We start from the raw sequence: 19371 nt of genomic DNA, 5'->3' as shown, positions 1-19371 counted from the left end.
ATAGCAGCCTGAAAATATTCATTAGAGATGATGTGGTGCCTTGTTGTTTCTGGTTGTAAAGCGCCATCATTTCATTTTATTCAAGAAAAACTTTATCCACAGGGGCTTAAAGTAGCCTACATATATGCAAGCATCATAGTCTTCTTTAGGACAAATGTACAACAGGCAGACAACTGAGTGATTATATATTCTTTTATTTTAATTTAATATTGAGAATTAAAAAAAATCCACATATGCTTAAATAAAAACAATGTTACAGGAACATTAAGAGTTCCAAAACAATACAAACCCCCATAAGATTGGCTAAAACATTATTTTCAAAGAAACCAAGTTAATTTGTTAATTCTAATGATCTAAAAAGCAAGGTCAGAGACCTTGCAATGCCTACAACAGAGGCTTAGTAAAATCGTAACAGAAGCCACTTATGTTATTCAACACTGAATAAAATGAAAGCAGCTCTTCTAAAATGAAAGCAGAGGTAGTGGTGAAAATGTACAGTATAAAATCTACAGCTAAAATAGACACCTAAAACACCTTCTGCAATTAAAGCATGGCTGAAAACTTTCATCCCTGAATATCCTCTGCCAACAACAGTACAGTCGTTTGGTTATCTTATGACAAAGAAACAACTATAAAATGTGACAACTATAAAAACATGTCTTACAGACACTATAAAGTAACATAATTTGGCTACATCACCACTAGAAAGTATTTAAACCCTTTTGGCCACATTTTACATGTGTTTATGTGCATATACTCTCTTCTTCCAGATCTTTTGGATACAGGAGAAACACAGCAAATGTATACTCCCTTAATACCAGCTAGCTTATTGTGGCCAAGTTAGTACCAATCAAAGTGCATAATTCTTCCTACGAGGAGAGGTAAAGAGAGCGTTTGTACATGTAGTCGTTGCAGGTCTGCGAGTAAGAGAGTCTTAAGTTACACAAAGAAGCAAAGTGGTAGAACAGGAAAAGGGGCTTAGAGGGTGAGGCACACAGTTGCTGACTAACGCAGCGAGAGGCAAATAAATAGCATGGTCAACAACCCAGGAAATAAGGAGGCTACAGAAGGAGTCAGTGGGACAGTGGTTTGGCCTAAGAGATATCATCAGTGGCAGAGTGGTTTGGCCTGTAGCATGTTTTGCACAGTTCGAGGCAGTGTATTAGTAATGGCAATGTTCAGTAGTCTTTTCTTATGTGGACTGAGGTGTATGAGGCTCAGTGCTTGTTCTTGGCCTTGATTTTATCAATGTCATCACCATCGTCACCGCCATCACCACCACCACCACCTTTTGGTGGCTGTGCAGATTTGCCCTTCAGCTTGCGCTTGATTTCGTCAATGTCATCGTACTCCTCCCTCCTCTCGAGAGGGACACTCTTGATCTTGCGCTTGATCTCCTCGATCTCGTCCACCTCCTCTTCCTCGATGGTCTCTGGCACCCTGCTGCCGGCCTCCGTCCCGCCGCCTCCCCCGCCACCCGTTGCAGCCTGCAGCTCCTCCCGGATGGTGTTGAGCTCCACCAGCCCGCCGTGCAGCTGCTCCGCAATCTCCCGGATCTTGCCGGCGAACTCGGACTTGGCGCCCTTCTTCAGCTCCTTGGAGTCCTTGGCCACAAAGTAGATGTCCATGCCCACGAAGAGGCCCGTCAGGATGCCCGTGGCCATGCTGGCGATCTGCACGGCGCGTCCGGCCACGTTGGCGATCTGGACCACGCGCATGATCTCATTGGCGTTGATGAGGAGGGCCTTGCCCACCATGGCGCCGTCCTCAAAGAAGGAGCTGGACAGCGTGGGGAACTCCTGGTTGTAGGACTGCTGGTCCTTCATCTTCATCAGGTCGAACTTGCGCAGGTGCTCGATGCCCTGCTTGATGAACTTCATGCACTTGTTCAGGTCGCCCATTTTCTCCTTGTAGTCCTCCACAATGCGCTCCACCTTCTTGCGGTCCAGCGAGTTGTTCACCTGCAGCATTTGCCCACAAAAAAACATGCATTAGTCAAGTTTTAATGGCTGAAGGAGGGTTAGCCAGTATCAGAGACATGTGACAGACAGTCGTGATTGGAAAGGCCATGTTGTGCAATTTTGTATGAAATGTGTTGTAAAAACTTCCAGTAATAAAGAGTTTACAATGTTTAGTTAAGGAACATCTAAAGGATATATAGTAAAGGTGGTAGGTGTTTGTTGCCAAAGAGGCTGCCTTAACTATACCATAATGTTGGTGACCTGGGTTTGAGTCCAACCTGAGGTAATTTCCCGATCTTTCCCCGTCTCTCTCACCCACTACTTGGCTGTCATCTTTCATACTGTCCTATCCAAATAAAGGCAAAATGCCCTTTAAGTATTTTAAGGAAAACCTGTGTGAAGTTGGCACTGGAAACTGACCTGGTTGGAGATGCCGGCCGAGGCTGAGGTGAGACCGCCCGCCGTGGCGACGCCCAGGCCCACTGCAGTCACGATGAGAGATGTTCCCATGGTGACGGGCGCCAGGGCCAACCCGGCGATGGTGGCAACGCCCCCGATAGCACTGGTTGAGCCCCCGGTGATCTGGGCGATTTTGGTCCTCTTGTTGAACTTGTCCAGGCCATCAGCAATGCCGTTCAGATCAATGACGTGCTGCCACAGGCCTTCGGCACGCTCTGTGAACAGCTTGTTGAATACACGGATGCCCTTCTGCACTTTCTCCGCAGTGACGGCAAAGGCTCTGTGAAAAAAAGACAAAATGAATAGTAATCAGTCAACTAACTTTACTACGGCAAAGAGGATTTGATGAGTCAGGGTTCACAAAGGAGATACAGTGAGTCAATGTCCTTCATGATTGTTTACTTACTTGGCCTCTTCCTTCTCCGTCATGTCTTCAATCTCGGGTGCATCTTCCCATTCTGAATAAAACAAAACAAAAATTATGTTATGTTATATCAGGGCTATTCAATTGGAGGCCCGAGGGCCACATGCGGCCCAGATGCAGTCCACATGCGGCCCAGACATGGCCCCAACTGAAGCAGTATACATTTCAGTTTTGTTGCTGCAGTACAACACATTATTTGCTTGTGAATCTTCTGCTTGTCTTATACATTCACATTCAATGTGGTTAAGTTTTAGGTTAGATTAACATGTTTAAAATTTGTTTGTGGACTACTGATTTTAAGTGTCATTTCAGTGGTCGTGAGGTCTGAAAATGTGCGGCCCGACTGCAGTTCTTGGTTTCGAAATGTGGCCCAGATGAAATTCTAATTGAATAGCCCTGTGTTATATTATATTATATTATATAATATTATATTATATTATATTATATTATAGCTTTCAGAAACAAGCTCGGTGTGCGAATGGGAGTACTCTTTGGTCCAACTCACGTTCCACGTTGTTCCACCACTCAATCAAGCAGTCCAGATCCTACAGAAACATTTCATTTTGAAATATTAAATGGTGATGAAGATAGAATAGAGATACAGTACTTATGGTGCATGCTCTGGAACGACAGTCGAAGTGGGAGCTCCAACTAGCAAAGTCGGGTTGACTCGCACTACTCCCACCTCAACAAATCGAAGTCGGATGATAATGGCGGCCCCCGTGGAGCCGTTATTTAAAATGTCAATAAATAGTGAAACTCCATTTCTCTTTTGTACAGCTGACAAACACAGTCATTTTTACTCAACATAATCTTCGTGTTATTACATGATATTCTGTCAACATAAATGTAACAAATGACAGAGTAATTACTATTATGGCTCTTTTGGCTCGCATCAAAACACCTCGCTAAAGTCAGTTGAACCGCGGTGGTTGCCATGGTTGTAGAACTTCCACTTTCAACTGTCCGAAACGGCAGCTGAAATATCCAGGTAGGATAAGTGCAGTCTCCTACTAGTTTGGATTGGGACTGGAATGGGCCATTAAATACTTAATACTTAGAGATACTTAAATATAAATACTTAGATACCGTACATAGATCATAAGAGATCCCAAATGAAAGGAAATGATGAAATACTGTACGTTACATTCTTCAATAGGATTGTAATTCTCTATAGCAATAAGTGTGTCATGGCCAACCTTGTCCTCATTCTGCTCCTCAGTCTCCGGTTTATCAACGCGAAGCTCATCCAGCTGCTCAAACAGGGACTTCTTTTGGCCGTAACAGAAAGGACACATTCATAATTAATTAGGGTAAGTTAGTTACAGTTTAGACACAAGGAAAATAAACTATAGGAAAAAGTCTGTGCATCTACAAGTGTAAACACCTCTACATGTAGCTTACAGGAGAAGAGAGACAGTGTGGACCTTAGGGCTGTAACGATACACTCAACTCATGATTCAGTTTGTATTACGATTTTTGCCCTGCGGTTCGATACACCATCATCGTTTATAGGTAAAATAAATTACAAGAGGTTACTAATGTGAAACAAAATAAATGGTATTGATTTGAAGCTTGGAAGCACCATTATATCATATCATGTGGTTGTTTTCTGGACAGAACTTAGAATGGGCGTATCACCATAATGTCTTCTTGCATCATGATACAGTATCGTGACTCTGTGTATCACGATTTCTCGATTCGATACAATATCATTACAGCCCTTGTGGGACTAGCAATACATGCCTATATGCAATTCACTAGCAAAATCAACTATTTGCATTATATAGTAGGGCCTATAAACAAATACAACGAGGACAGGTTTTCACTGTGGAAGTGAGGTTGTCTGGTCACATGCATAGCAGTGGGTGGTTATTCGAGAATGTAACAGTCATGCAACACCCGGGCCATGTGTGATGTTTGTGGAAGTCACAGGAGGAAGTAGCCAAACAAGTTTGGGCACATCACAGTCAATCAGATAACTAGGGCCACTGTTGAATGCGCTCACCCAGAAGAGATGGAGGAGAGAAAAAACCCTGTGCCCTATCAAATGTTATCACCTGAGCAGAAGGAAAAGTACCACAACTATGGGTGAAAAAGATCTACAAAAAAAGTTAGTTGGTCAGTCTGCTCACCACTGATAACTCATCATTCAGGTTTGCTTTTATCTGACACTGACGTGGCCACAAACAGCAGAAAGGAGTGAAATGTATTTACATACAAGGTTACTAGTACTAGTATGTTACTAGTATGTTGTGAGCAGTTGTTAAAAAATCATAACTAACCAATTTGGCTAATGGATGTTAAATCTTACTAGTCAAACATCACTCACTATAGGTCAAGTGGCTAGCTAATAACTCATTTTCTACCAGCCAAACTGAATCTTTACCAGCATTTGGACAGTTGGCTGGTGTTGGCAGGTGTTAATTTAGAGCCCTGGTTGTGAGCCTGTGAGGTGGGAAAGTTAACGGGGAAGACTGTACAGAGAGCCACAGGGGCGAGGTCCACAGGGCCTGTGGTGGTTGTATTGCGAGCCGGTGTGGAGTAAAGGTAATGCGGAAGGAATGGCGGCTCCAATTAGCATACCTCAGCTAAGCCGCCCCCAGGGCCTCCATCCTCCTCCTCCTCTGCTGTCTTCTTTTGTAGCGTTTTACCCTGGTGGATAGCAACAGCAAATCACAGTCTCACAACACAAGTCACATGTGAAGCATTGATAGGCCACAAAGGTTTCTAGAGGGTTGAGGGTTTTTTTCTTAAATTGACTGGGGAATACATATGTACTGTATGTTCATAGGAGGTGCTCAAATGATGAGGTCAGAGAAGCAAGATTGTCACTCCTTGTACATACAAATCTCTTTAAGCCACTGTCTTCTTTTTCATGAAAATGTATGTCTGAAAACATTACAACAAAACATACAAATCAATCTGTTCCAAATCCAGTTAGCTTGACTAACAAACACCAATAGGACCTATTAGTAGTAGTGCTAATGGGCTACTTGTATTGTATATACACACTAATACTATAATATACAACTATTATATTTTATTTACCACAATTTTTCTCTCCTCATAATCACCCTATAGCCTAAGCAAATTGTTAAGCACGTTGTGGCTGTCTTGTCTGTGAAAAGCACTGTAACAAATAAACTTACTTACATACTTACTTACTAGCAGGCTACTACTGGTAAACAAAGATCTTGATAAAAGTTGTACTTAATGAAGAGGAATAAGGCATATGATTATACCTTTGTAGCAACATGAGCCAGGAATGGGTTTTTGGCCTTCTTCTTGCCCTTCTTCTTCTTCTTTGGCTGAGGATGTCATAATATCAATACATTAATAAAAATCAAAGCGTATTCTTGGGAATATGCATGTCACCATCAATGAACCAGTCCAATATGCCAGTAAAGAAGGAAATGCATTAATGTAATAAGTAAATAAGAGATTTCTAAACAAGGATTTGAGTTTGAGAGTAGCTTGGAAGTATCTTGTACTTTTGTGGCTGGTGCTTCTTGGTCTGGGTTCTTATCGTCTGTCGTGACCTCCTTCCTATCCTCCAGGCCATCGTCACTTTCTCCCTGTAGAAATGTTGAGAGTGGACAGCGGTCATATTTTGAGATTCTAAATATGTAGCTAGACAAACAAAGGTAAATAGTGCCATTTTATGACATTGCCACAGCTGAATGAAAGTCAATGCTCTCATTAGTGCACACACACCCACCACACACTTGTACCTTGATGCATCAACACAAAACGTTATTGGGCAAAGGTAGTTTATGTTTAACAAAGAAAAAACATGCACATCTGTCTCAAAAGGATTGGGTGCAGGACCAGCCACATGAAAACTGAAAATAAAGTCCACGACACCAGGCTCCTGTTTCTCTTATTTTAATGTAATGTCATTTCGGGCAGCATGCCCTTCATCGTATTGCTGACTTTATTTTCAGTTTTCAAAGGTCATTTATGTACATTACCTCTAGGTAATCATCACCAGACACTTCCTCCTGCTCATTCTTCTGTGCTAGGGGTTTTGGCTAACAAGCAATGAAAGCATGTTAAAATGATGTTAATGATGTTAAAACACTGTTAATGATGTTAAAACACTGATGTAAAAGTTTGAATGACCATACAGAAGACTATTACCTTGTCTCCCACCTGTGCTGTGAATGGATTGGGCTTTTTTGCCTTCTGTGTGGCAGACTGAAAAGCAAGAAAGGAAAATGTTGCGATGTGCAATGGGTCCAATAAGTTCAATGGAAAGACTAGGGCAGTTGATGTTAAAAGTCTTGAAAGTTCTTCAACACAGTAATTGTTGAGAAATTGAGGAGAAATGAAACAACTTTAAATCCATGCCTTTATTTTGCAACATCCAATTCCCAAATTAACTGACACAAGAAGGTTCACAGTAAGGGAGGAAATGTCTTGACCAAGCCTGGGTTGCTGCCACAAGCACTACATGGAGTCCTACATACAAGTCCTTTTTCAGAGCCTACCGCACATCTAAAATGGGCTCCCAGCCAAAATCCAGGCAAAACAAGGCTACTGCACCCAACAGACACACCTACTATGTCCACGGGAACTCAAAACAACACAAAGTGTGTTTTTCTTACCAAGAAATAACAAATTTATGAAAAAGCCACATGGAGAAAGGCACTTTCTCCAGTCTGTTTTTACCTGTAGGCTAACTAAAGGCAAAGCTCACTTGAGGGGTAATATTACAAAGCTCGTTCAATTGTAAACCAGGACAAGTCATCGTTAAGGTGGTAAATCATCTAATAGAAGAGCCTAGAGTCCTAATTTTCTCAACTTAATGTCGCTGGCAGGCTACCTATTAGAGGGTTTAATACTTCCTGTAGGTTACCATCTTCTTGGCATGCCCGATTGGTACTTGCTGGGCACCAGCCTCCCCCTCAACACAAAACACAAAGTGAGGGCAGTGTGACCAGCAATACAAAAGACACCTTACCTGAACGCTCGTTTCCTCCACGCCTTTCTCTTCCTCCTTTGAGCCGCGTCGGGCTGACTCATCGCGGTCAGCAACACCAATCTGGCAGGAGAGCAATCAGATCAGTTCTACTGCCCTATAAAAGCCCCATAGCCATAGCTACATGTTTGTTCAAATCCTGAGTTAAGACTAGAAATTGTAACACATTTATAACTATGCAGCTTCCTTACTCTTATTAATAAAGTATGTAAAAGCATCCCCACTATGACCCAATGCTATAAGAAATATACAGTATTTAGCTAGTTTGGTACTATGATAGTGTTGAAGGCTTTTTCCCCGTTTTGTATTTCAAATGCACATTGCATAGAATCCCTGGGTATCAATGGACCAAGTCATACTGGTACATTGTTTTAGGAAACTTGTTATTCCCAATTGAGTTGAGTTAGGTTTGTGTAATTGATCATGTGAGAAACAATGAGACAAAATATTAACTTTTTTTAAAAAAAAGGTAGATGCTTGAAAACATAAATGCTTGTATAAAATGTGTGAAATTTCTCAATGTCAAACGAGATTCTCCTCCAGGTCAAAGCAGGAAGATCAAGATATGCCGACCCCTTCACCATATGGAAATCTCATGGAAATCGAACAGTACAGTGCGTTCTCCAGTTTTAAACCCTTAGGGTGCAGTGGTCAAGCACAATGAACAGAGGACTCAAGGAGGATACAGTATATTTGTATGTGATCATCACTCCTTGGTAAGGCAAACAGTTTAAATGTAACAAACTGTTCTTCTGACTAAACTATTAGGAGGTCTAAAGTTACTTTTCTAAAAATCAATATTTTTTGTTGATCTTATTTTCAACACCCAACTCTTTTGTTGAGGCAGATGGCTCAATAGCTTTGTCTTGCTCCACATCTTTGGTTTCACATAACCCCGTTATGCCTGTTTGTGTGTGCTCTGCCTGCTACTTCAGTCCTTTGTGCCCTTGACTTCTGGCTCATTCTCTACTTTCATCAACTCCCCCCCGAGTGAATGAAGCAAGACCACATCAAGGACATCACACAATATACAAAAGGGGAAAAGGGTCTTTAAAAAAAAAAAGTGTCCCACATGCTCCTGAGCGCAGGTTTTCAACTCACCCTCTCCTTAGGTTTGGGTGGAACCGGGGGAGGTTTAGCCAAGCTCTTGTTCTCTCTCTGAGTCATATTACCATTAGCCTAGGACAAACCACAACACCATAGTTACGTGTACATATTATTCACCATTGTCCTCAGCAAATGTATTTAGAAAGGCAGACAGAAAGACAGACAGACAGACAGCATGGGAGACAAAGCAAAGAGAAAAGTAAATTCTCATGCATGCATAGAAACTGTTGCAAATACAGCACATGAAGAGGTTGGTACAATGTTGACCATAACCATAGCTAGTAGCTACCTCACTGTCCTCTGTGGCGGATCTCCGCAGCTGGTTGTACGTGGTCGTCTTGCTCAGCTCCTGGCCAGAAGAACAGCAACAGCAGGAGTACAGTCAAACAAAATCAGGACAGGACACAGGACATCAGCAAGGTGGGTCAAGGTGGATTACCAGATTTACATCGACACTAGTAGTGTATCCTTGTGATAGCCGATGTGCAGTAGCATTCTGGACAGCTGTTGGTCACCCTCAAAATATACCCCCTACCCACACCCCAACAATCCCATACTCCCACCCATATGCTGCTGATGGGGCTGTGTGAGGGGAAGCCTGTTCGGTCACCCTCACAGGAAGTGAAGGTGAGTGTAGTGGAGTGACGAGAGAGCGGTACCTTCTCAGTGGGGCGGGGAGGAACTAACGGCGTGCGGGCAGCTTTATCTTTCCCCTCTGAGCTGGCATCAGTCTGAGAACAGGGACACATCATCATTATTACACGCACAGCAAAGCAAAGCACAGTGACTTGGGTTAACCAGCTTGTACCAACATACAGTATGCACACATCTCTCTTACTATTGCTCATTTCATTTCATTCCATATCCTCTCACTCAATCAATTTTTCATGTACATAGAGAAAGAACGAGAGAGAGAGAGAGAGAGAGAGAGAGAGAGAGAGAGAGAGAGAGAGAGAGAGAGAGAGAGAGAGAGAGAGAGAGAGAGAGAGAGAGAGAGAGAGAGAGAGAGAGAGAGAGAGAGATTCTAGTAGAAGACGAACCAAACCTCACCTCCTTGATGTCCTGTTCAAGCTCATCTTCAGAATCCATGCCAGAGTGTTTCTACAGACAACAGAGTGTGTTTAAGATAGAGCATGTCATATTGTTTTAGAAGTTTATTTCCAGAGTTTATGTTGCACATTCCCAAATCTTGTGTTTTTTCATGAATATTTACCACCACCATCAATTTCTAAATATTCATAATGACTTGGAAATGTAGACTTTTCAGACTGACATGAACACACCAGAAGTTATCAACCAATTCATCACTATTCAACAGCCCAGATACCCCTTCATCTTTAACACCTCCTACCCCCACCACCTCCCTACAGTACATGAACAACACCAAGTCCCCATCACTATTAGCCAGGCTGCACCCTCCTAGTCACACAACACCTTCGTCGCTGCTACTAGTCAGGTCAAGAACAATGCAAGTAGTTTCTTAGCTCCGGAGGACTCGGGAACTCCACCCACTTTGTCAGGAAGCAATCAGCTTTGAGCAGCTCCAACAGCCCTGGGTAGAGGCATGTTCAAAGCTGTGATGTGGTTTAAGCAGAGACATTCTATTGGGACTCAGAAAACATTTGCTTTAAACTTCGGCACAGCCTTTTCTGGCCTCGACCAGTAGCAAACCAAAGGTGTGTTAACCATGTCTTTTGAGAAATTTTAATTGCAATGCTCTAGGTCAGACCAAGTCTCAAAGAGATTGGAAAGTCAATGATATTCAGGCTACTTCACCATGGGCAGTCATGGGTAAGCGGTTAGGGCATCAAACTTGTAGCACCAGTGCTCTCCTCCATCCTCCTCCATAACTGAGGTACCCTGAGCATTGTACCGCCCTGCCATTGGGGGCTATCCCCTTGCACGGGTGAGGCAAAAAAGCAATTTTGTTGTGTGCAATGTGCACTTGTGTGCTGTGGAATGCTGTGTCACAATGACAATGGGAGTTGGAGTTTCCCAGGTGGACCTTCACTGTCACTTCATGACTACTAGCATGTTGACAGCATCGAGTGTGTTAAAAGATCACAATATTACACTGATTCCAACCCTTAACACAAAAAGGCTGACACACATGACCACACCAGAAAGCTCATTAACCACTCTTCACCAGGTCTGCCTAAATGGCTCGTTCTTTTGTTCTGGGGACTCTACAAAATGCCAACCTCCTCCTCAGGAAAGAACGGGTAATAAAATCGTCGTTCCGAAACACAAATTTGGAGCAGTTCAGGTTTCGGGTCGCATTTACAACAGATGTCGGGAGAACTAACTCCAGTTTACAGACTACAGAGTTTCAAAAGAATGAGCCATAAGCACACACACCCTTCACCATTAACGCAACCTACCCCCACCATCACTATACTGTAGACACCATCACCACCCCATCACCACATGACAATTAATAGAGCCAATTACTTTGCCAGCAGAACGAAATGGGTTCAATTTCGTTAGGGCTCCGACCACAACATTCTGATTTGCAAAAACAAAGCCATTATGGGATTATTAGAGTCTCAATAATGATGGGATTATTGAGTCATCAATTGGCATTAGGATCAATGTAATGTTTAATAATAAACAATTATATTTTTGGAGAAGGTTTAACACCATTTTATAGATTGTGTACACATAAGGAAGAAGTTAAAAAAAAGTATAACAAGTGGTTTTGGCACAGGAAAGTATAGATGAAGATGAGCAGTTATAAACAAGGTGAGAAATTAAGAATATTACTTATGTCACCCATTAAGTGCGGGTGTATATTTACCGAAGTCCAAAGTAAAGGTCATGTTGATTGGATCACTTGCTACACTGATTGAATCTATAGCTGGGAGATGTATGCCTATTTGTGTGGGTATGAATGTGTCTGAAAAACAATAGGTCGATGGATTGGATGATCTGCGTTTAATCCTGAGTGTGAGTCCATTTGCCAATTCCCCCAGTTTGCTACAGTATGAGTGTGTCTGTAGCTGTTGTAAATGTAAAGGTATCTTTTTTCTATTCTTCGAAACATAACCACCTAATTCTGTGTGTGATCAGCCAAACTATTACCAACTATTTATGGTATTAACTGAGAGATCACAGGAAGGATGGGAAATAACATCACAGGGTGTGGATACATTTGGAACTCAAAAAAGTTTAATAGTGTTTTTTGTTTGAAGTTTGGGGTAGAAAAGCCACAAATCCAACAGGTATTGTATCAATATACTCGAGCAACAGTCACTGACCGTTACATCATAAATGTGTGACAGTTTCTAACCACAATGCATCAAACTGGTAAAGTGTGCATGCCCACTGCCTAGCAAAAGTAGCACTGATCGTGCAATGATCGTGCCCAATATCTCCACTGGTACTCCATTTCTAAACGCGCCTCTCACTTACCTGTTTGCGATGGGAGTGGTCTGAGAGACCATCATTGCTGGCAGGCATGTCTTCGTCAGCAACCAGGGTAGACTGGTCGGAATCCCCAGGAGGCTTTGCAGTCTTTCGGAACATTCCACTGAACACGCCTCCTTTCTCCTGAAAACAAAAACCACATGTGGTCACTACCATGGCATATCACAATTATGGTCTGCAACTGAACGTGCCTTGCATTCCCCAGCCTATATGAAAGGACCCCACTTACAATATTTTGATTTATCTGTATTAAGTCAATAAACAAAAGGGGGACTGACCTTAGAGCTGGTCTTTTCTGACAGACTGTCATGACTTGCAGACTTCTCGCGGTTGTCTCCAAAACTCATCTGTTGTTTCACATCAAGGTACACATTGAGACACAAATACCTTTCATTTCACTGTAGAGTACAGTGGACATATTCACCATGACGCACTCACGCACGCACGCACACACGCATGCATGCCCACTGCCTAACAAAAGCAGCACTGCTTTATCACGATTGTGCCCAATATCTCCACTGGTACTCCATTTCTAAGCTCGCCTCTCTCTTACCTGTTTGCGATGGGAGTGGTTTTCCCCATCAGAAGACGGGTCATCCTTCTCATCATCCTTTTCAGACTCTTTTTCACCCTATGCAACAGTTACCAATATACAGTGAAGACAGACACTGTTTCAGCAATTTTATGAAAAGGGCCTACATTAACCCAAAAGGCCTACATTAACCCAATAATTAATAAAAACCAACAGCTGAATGTTATTTGAAAAGTAACAATACACATTATAAATCCATATATGGATATTAACATTATAAGGTAATATACCATTTTATTATGAGCATATCATTATTGCAAGTGAGAGTGATTAAAACCTACTTTGGAAGCAGGCCGAAATGGATTCAGCTTAGACATGGCTCCTGCAAATGCATTCTTAATAGACAGACACAGAAAAAAGTAATTACTATCATAACAATAACCCCTAACAGTAACTATGAATTCAATCGCCATTCAAATTCACACACCTGTTTGTGCTTGCCATGTTGTGACGTCTCCTCTGCATCTGAATCTGATGCGTTTTCCTTATGATAACGGCAAAAACAGAGTCAATTAGAAACTATTTTGGCGACAACCAGATTATTTTTTTTAAATATCAAGACAGGATAGCAATATAGAAAATAAACGATTTAATTACTTGTTTCTCCTTCTTCTCTTTATCCTTGTCCTGTCAAACCCAAACAAGAAGCATATTCAAGTGAGGAAGACTAGAGATAACACAGACATGCTCTTCTGAGAGTAGGGTCAGTGTGTGCTGGCCTGCTTATGTCGAGTTACCTGAGCTGTGGAGGAAAATGGATTCCGCAAAATCTTTCCCATCGCCCCCTTTTGTGTGTTGGAAACAGAGAGAAAACAAAGAATGGAAACTGTGCATCATCTCATAACTGCAAACTACAGACAGCACATTTTTAAGCATGTTGAGGTTTTTGATTTGCTCACAATACCTTAGAGTGGCTGTTTTCCGAGAGACTGTCCTTACTACCAGACATGCTGCTTTGGTCACAGAGATTTTCCTATCAGAGATTTCAAAAAAAGAAATCTCATCAAATTTGCAATCAGTTCAACCATGCTACACACAACACACAGGGACCTCCTGACCCCATTAAAGGTATGGCTAAATTAAATCACATGTATTCAAATGTGAATTAAATAACCATACATTTATATTATTATAATGAAATGGTTAGAATGTAAAATAATAATATTAACTGTAGTCAGTGCCATGATTAAAACACTTGTAACAATAAATAGCCCATTTTAACAAAAATCTCCCTTGGCAGAAATCGACTAAGTGTGTATACAACCATATCAGATCATTCATGCAACACCAACAACAACAATACTTAATTGAAGTCACATCAATTACAAGCCATTGATAATCATTGTTTACAAACAAACAGCAAAATCACTCAGGCTTCAATCAATGCAGCCCCAGTTGGCTCACCTGAGATGCTGCGCGTTTATAACTTGTTTTTTTGAACATCCCGCTCAAGAGGCCAGATTTCTCCTTAAGGACAGAAGATTTTACAATCACTTGGTCAATCACAAGGTCATGCAGAGGGAGAATCAGAGGCGAGACAAAGGTTATCCTCATGAGTCCCTAGCAAACATGCACACTCACTTTGTTTGTGCTACCCTCTGAGAGACCGTCATTGCTGGCAGGCATGTCTTCGTCAGCCACCAGGGTAGACTGTCAGAAACAGAGCAATGTTAGCGATACTGGTTAAATAAAACTAATGTCTGAGACAAGGGAAAACCAGATATGGACCTATGACAAGAACCGAACAACGCAAACCTGGTCGGAACCTCCAGGAGGCTTTGCAGTCTTTCGGAACATTCCACTGAACACGCCTCCTTTCTCCTGAAAACAAAAACCACATGTGGTCACTACCATGGCATATCACAATTATGGTCTCCAACTGAACGTGCCTTGCATTCCCCAGCCTATATGAAAGGACCCCACTTACAATATTTTGATTTATCTGTATTAAGTCAACAGACAAAAGGGGGACTGACCTTAGAGCTGGTCTTTTCTGACAGACTGTCATGACTTGCAGACTTCTCGCGGTTGTCTCCAAAACTCATCTGTTGTTTCACATCAAGGTACACATTGAGACACAAATACCTTTCATTTCACCGTAGAGTACAGTGGACAATATTCACCTTGACATGCACATGCGCACGCATGCACACACGCATGCACGCACGCACTCACGCACACTAATACAAACGCACACCAACAGAGCTCTTTACCCTCTGCAGACTTACTTGGGCCTCGTCAGCTGGTTTTGATGTCTTCTTTAGAATACCACTGAACACACCACCTTTCTCCTATTAAAACACAAAAATGCACTGCAATGTTTCCAAAAGAGCACACTCAGGTGAATTACACTGGGCAGTTGAACCTAAGGCACCAGCTTACCTTGGTGTTGTTATTGTCATTCAGACTGTCACTGCTATCTGAGAGCTTGTCTGACAAATTATCCTGGAATAAAAAAAACCATGAATCAATGAGAGACAGGAAAACCCAAGAAATAAGGATGTACAAAACAAATCACAAACAAGCTTAACCTGATAAGCAGTTTGTTATGATGCAGCAAACATTGTCATACTGTGGCAATGATTTGTAATGTCTATTCAGTGGGGGCACAAGGTGTAATTTTCAATCCCTCCCACTGATATCATGTTAACATAGTGTATCTTATTGCAGATTGACGTTCTCTACCTTTTGACTTGGACATGCACACAAGCTGCCATATGACACATAATGTGTAACCCTACAGGGGTAATGTGAGGCACCTCTACTGTAACCTCAACAGCAGATATAGTGGCATACTGTCATCTTGGTGTGTTAACTGGTAAACAACCACATTGTTGCCATGGTGAGTAATTAATTGCCAGCCAAGGCAGACCAGTATATGGCCATTTCAACAGACTTTAGAATCTTGCCATACTGGTCACTTGACCAGCATTTTAGGGCAGCGAGTAAGTCAGTCAGTAAGTCAGTAAGCGGTTAGGGCATCAGACTTGTAGCCCAAAGGTTGCCGGTTCTACTCCCATCCCGCCAGTTTGGTGGGGTTAGTAATTAACCAGTGCTCTCCCCCATCCTCCTCCATGACTGAGGTACCCTGAGCATGGTACCGTCCCGCCGCACTGCCTCCTTTCGGGTGCCATTGGGGGCTGCCCCCTTGCACGGGTGAGGCATAAATGCAATTCCGTTGTGTGCAGTGTGCAGTGAACACTTGTGTGATGTGGAGTGCTGTGTCACAATGACAATGGGAGTTGGAGTTTCCCAGTTGAGATTTCACTTCACTCGTTTTGTGGTGTTTCCTCACGCCTAATCTGTAAACCTCCAAACTGAAAATGAGTTTGATTGAGTAAAAAGAAAAAGGCTCTCAAATCAAGGCATAAAACCCACACTGCCAACCTTGCCAACAGACATGTTGCGGCCTAACCTAATCACATAGGTCTACTGTAACGCTTAAGACAACATGCACACTCACCTGTGAAGATTTTGAGCTTTTCTTAAACATTCCAAACACCCCTGCCTTCTCCTGTCAAAAGAAAAACAAAAAAACTTACAACGCCATTTTTAACCAGATCAAAAGCTAGTTAAAAACACTTTGAATTACCTTTATGCTGCTAGTTTCAGAGATTTCATCACTGCTTTTGGAGAGATTTCCATTTTGTTCCTGTAATAAATGTTCAAAAGGGAATGTGTAAACCCATGCTCTATAGCTATTGCCACCCTCTATGCCAGTGTTTCCCAACCAGGGGCACGTGTACCACTAGGGGTACGCGAGCACATTGCAGGGGGTACTTGGAAAAGTGTTATTATTATAAAAAATGTATGGAGCAGCCACATCAGGACTGAGAAAATGATATAGAAAATCGATTAGGGGGTACTCATGGCACAACTAAGATGCTTAGGGGGTACGCAAGACAAAAAAGGTTGGGAAACACTGCTCTATGCCCATTATTAAGTGTTATTTCCTGAGCACCGCCACTTTATAACGAAGAGAATGGTTCACCCACCTGTACAAGCCCTGGACTCTCAGAGATTTTGGAGGATCTTTTGAACATTCCAGTGAAAACACCAGGTTTCTCCTGACACAAGAACAAACAAAACATATCGAGTTCTTTTACTTGCTCTTATTTGCTTGCTCTCCAAGCACACACCTCTATGACACACCTTTGCCAAAGGATATTTGGGTCAACCCAAAACACTGGAACCTCTCCTCATGTTCTCAGGTTCTACACTCAAGATTGATTCTGTCAGCCAGCCTCAAAAGTTTTCTCACCATCTTCGTTCCTTCGTCACAGTCCAAGTCCAGCGTCTCATAGCGACTACCCCATTCCTGTTGTAAGAAATCATATTCAGTCTAAACAGAGTAGCTCAGTTATGCACAAGACATAAACGCGAACAGCTGCGGTATCAATAAGGACAACTGTGGAGACGCAGGTATCACGAAGACTTGTTAGTATCGCACAGAACTGCTGGTTGACTTACCATTGCAGCTGTTAGTGGTTGGTATTAGCTATGAGTTTACAACAGCTTCCCAGCTATCAGAAACTCCACCAACGCTGCTTAAAAGTACCGTATGGGGAAAAGTCACTTAAAGCGTGACCGTCGGTAAGAGCAGTTCCTTATTCCTGGCGTTTCGGTCGCCTGTTGACAATTTTTTCTTCTACACCCCGCCTTCTACCTTTTACGACTGCTCCATACGGCTCCTCCCAACTGGGAGACTCCAGTAGTCTACCGGTAGTAGCAGGCGAAGGTCAAGAAAGGGAGAACGGTGGGTGTTCAATCGGTGGTCGAAGGCTACCCAGGGTCTGTTTGGCGCAAACGTGCGCACTGCGCAACAAGTGTCTTAACGAACATGCAGTTAGTAGCCAGTTTGCACCACCTAAAATTGGCTGCGATTTTTAAAACCATAGGCCTATATACTATCTCGACTTTTTGAGAAACTAACTATGAGAAGAAGGCTACCTGTGAATTTGGACATGTTCAGAATCTGAAATAGGCATGAAAACGGTAATTTTATGTATTTTAATGTGAAGTATTTTCTAATGCTAGGTGAATGTAATTCCTCTCTTACAGAACTACAAAGCAACTTCCAAATCACTTGTCAGTCCATCAAGGGCCTATATGTTACAACTGAAATTAACATCTAATGTAGTTGAATGTAATGTAATTGAAATGTAGGCCTACTGATTATATGTTACTGTCTTTTCAAGACAATCCCTTACATTACAATATCACTACATTTAAAATGTAAGGCATCACACTACTTTTACATTACTTTAGTTAGGCTACTTTAAACAAAATAACTTTAGGCCTGAATATGTATACAGTGTAAATCAAGCACATGAGTCATGTCTTTTTCACCTCCCATCTGTGACGGAGGTCATCTTGCACCTGTTCGTCCCCCTCTGGGTTGCGAACCTGTGACCTCGTCAACTACAACCAGAGGTGGAAGAAGTACTGAAGTTGAAGTACCCTGCGAAAAAAATATTCAAGTGAAAGTTAGAGTTGTACACCAAAAATGTACTTAAGTACAAGTCCCAAGTACTATCTTTTAAATGTACTTTTTGAGTACAAAAGTACAATTAGGCCTACTCGCGCAATGGCTGTCTTTCTCCATGTCTGCCAACTTCATCCAATAGGAAAAAGTTTCTGCAACGGTTTTCGGTTCTATTTGAACATGACTATGTGTGACGGAGGTCATCTTGAACGTGCGATCTCGTCAACTACAACGGTCTGGCAATAGGAGACACAGTACGATATCGCTGGGCCAAGAGACTAGTCTCTCTGCCCAACGGCACAGAGACTGTATGACGCTATCGGAGGGAGGTTTACCCACGTTCCACGCCAACTCTGCTAGTTAGCCTCCGTTACACTCTCCCCCTTAAACCTCACTCCCAATCCGGGTCACGGCACCACTGTGACGGAGGTCATCTTGCACCTGTTCACCCCCCTCGGGGACCGAACATGCGATCTCGTAAACTACAACGGTCCAGCAATGGGAGACACAGTACGATACCGCTGGGCCGAGAGACTAGTCTCTCGGCCCAACGGCACCCAGACTGTATGAGGCTATCGGAGGGAAGTTTACCAACGTTCCACGCCAACTCTGCTAGTTAGCCTCTGTTACATATGGAGTCCTGTTAATGTTTTTTAAAGTATCTTTTCTGACTGGGTGTCAGTTTGGAAGAAGGCCTTGGTCCCGCCTCCCTGCCCGCAGCTACTCAAATATCCATGAAACACAACAGGAAAACCTAGGATCAATGTAACTAAGTAAGTCTTCTTCTAGAAATGTAAGGAGTAGAAAGTACAAGTAATTGTCAAAAAATGTAGCTGAGTAAAAGTAAAAGTCTGCATTTTTATTTTTACCCAAGTAAGTACAAATTCCTGAAAAAACGACTTAAGTACAGTAACGAAGTAAAAATACTTAGTT

General features: G+C 42.4%; 1 protein-coding gene across 5 annotated transcripts; it reads right to left on the bottom strand.

Annotated features, from left to right (window-relative positions):
- Nucleotides 1–178: 178 nt before the first annotated feature.
- On the bottom strand, nucleotides 179–17638 carry apol1 (apolipoprotein L, 1). Of its 5 annotated transcripts, none has more exons than XM_063218509.1 (35): nucleotides 17424–17638; nucleotides 17215–17271; nucleotides 16949–17020; nucleotides 16546–16605; nucleotides 16417–16467; nucleotides 15336–15398; nucleotides 15182–15244; nucleotides 14930–14998; nucleotides 14709–14774; nucleotides 14535–14603; nucleotides 14358–14420; nucleotides 13858–13926; nucleotides 13691–13738; nucleotides 13551–13580; nucleotides 13381–13437; nucleotides 13235–13288; nucleotides 12915–12992; nucleotides 12640–12708; nucleotides 12347–12484; nucleotides 11387–11440; nucleotides 9986–10036; nucleotides 9595–9666; nucleotides 9225–9284; nucleotides 8930–9007; nucleotides 7811–7891; nucleotides 6988–7044; nucleotides 6819–6878; nucleotides 6339–6422; nucleotides 6090–6155; nucleotides 5431–5499; nucleotides 4044–4115; nucleotides 3350–3389; nucleotides 2827–2878; nucleotides 2382–2700; nucleotides 179–1961 (listed from the first exon to the last, which is right to left on the bottom strand). In XM_063218509.1, the coding sequence occupies exons 1-35, from the start codon at nucleotides 17424–17426 to the stop codon at nucleotides 1218–1220; spliced, it is 3138 nt and encodes a 1045-aa protein (XP_063074579.1). In that variant the 5' UTR covers nucleotides 17427–17638; the 3' UTR covers nucleotides 179–1217. The 5 variants fall into 5 exon arrangements, with proteins under 5 accessions (XP_063074579.1, XP_063074580.1, XP_063074582.1 ...); XM_063218510.1 differs by having other exon boundaries at nucleotides 7000–7044; XM_063218512.1 differs by lacking the exon at nucleotides 6819–6878.
- Nucleotides 17639–19371: the final 1733 nt, after the last annotated feature.

The sequence above is a fragment of the Engraulis encrasicolus genome, chromosome 16 (genome assembly GCF_034702125.1).
Source record: "Engraulis encrasicolus isolate BLACKSEA-1 chromosome 16, IST_EnEncr_1.0, whole genome shotgun sequence".
Classification (NCBI taxonomy): Eukaryota; Metazoa; Chordata; class Actinopteri; order Clupeiformes; family Engraulidae; genus Engraulis; species Engraulis encrasicolus.
The sequence above is the reverse complement of the archived record's forward strand: the minus strand, read 5'-3'. Positions and strand labels throughout refer to the sequence as shown.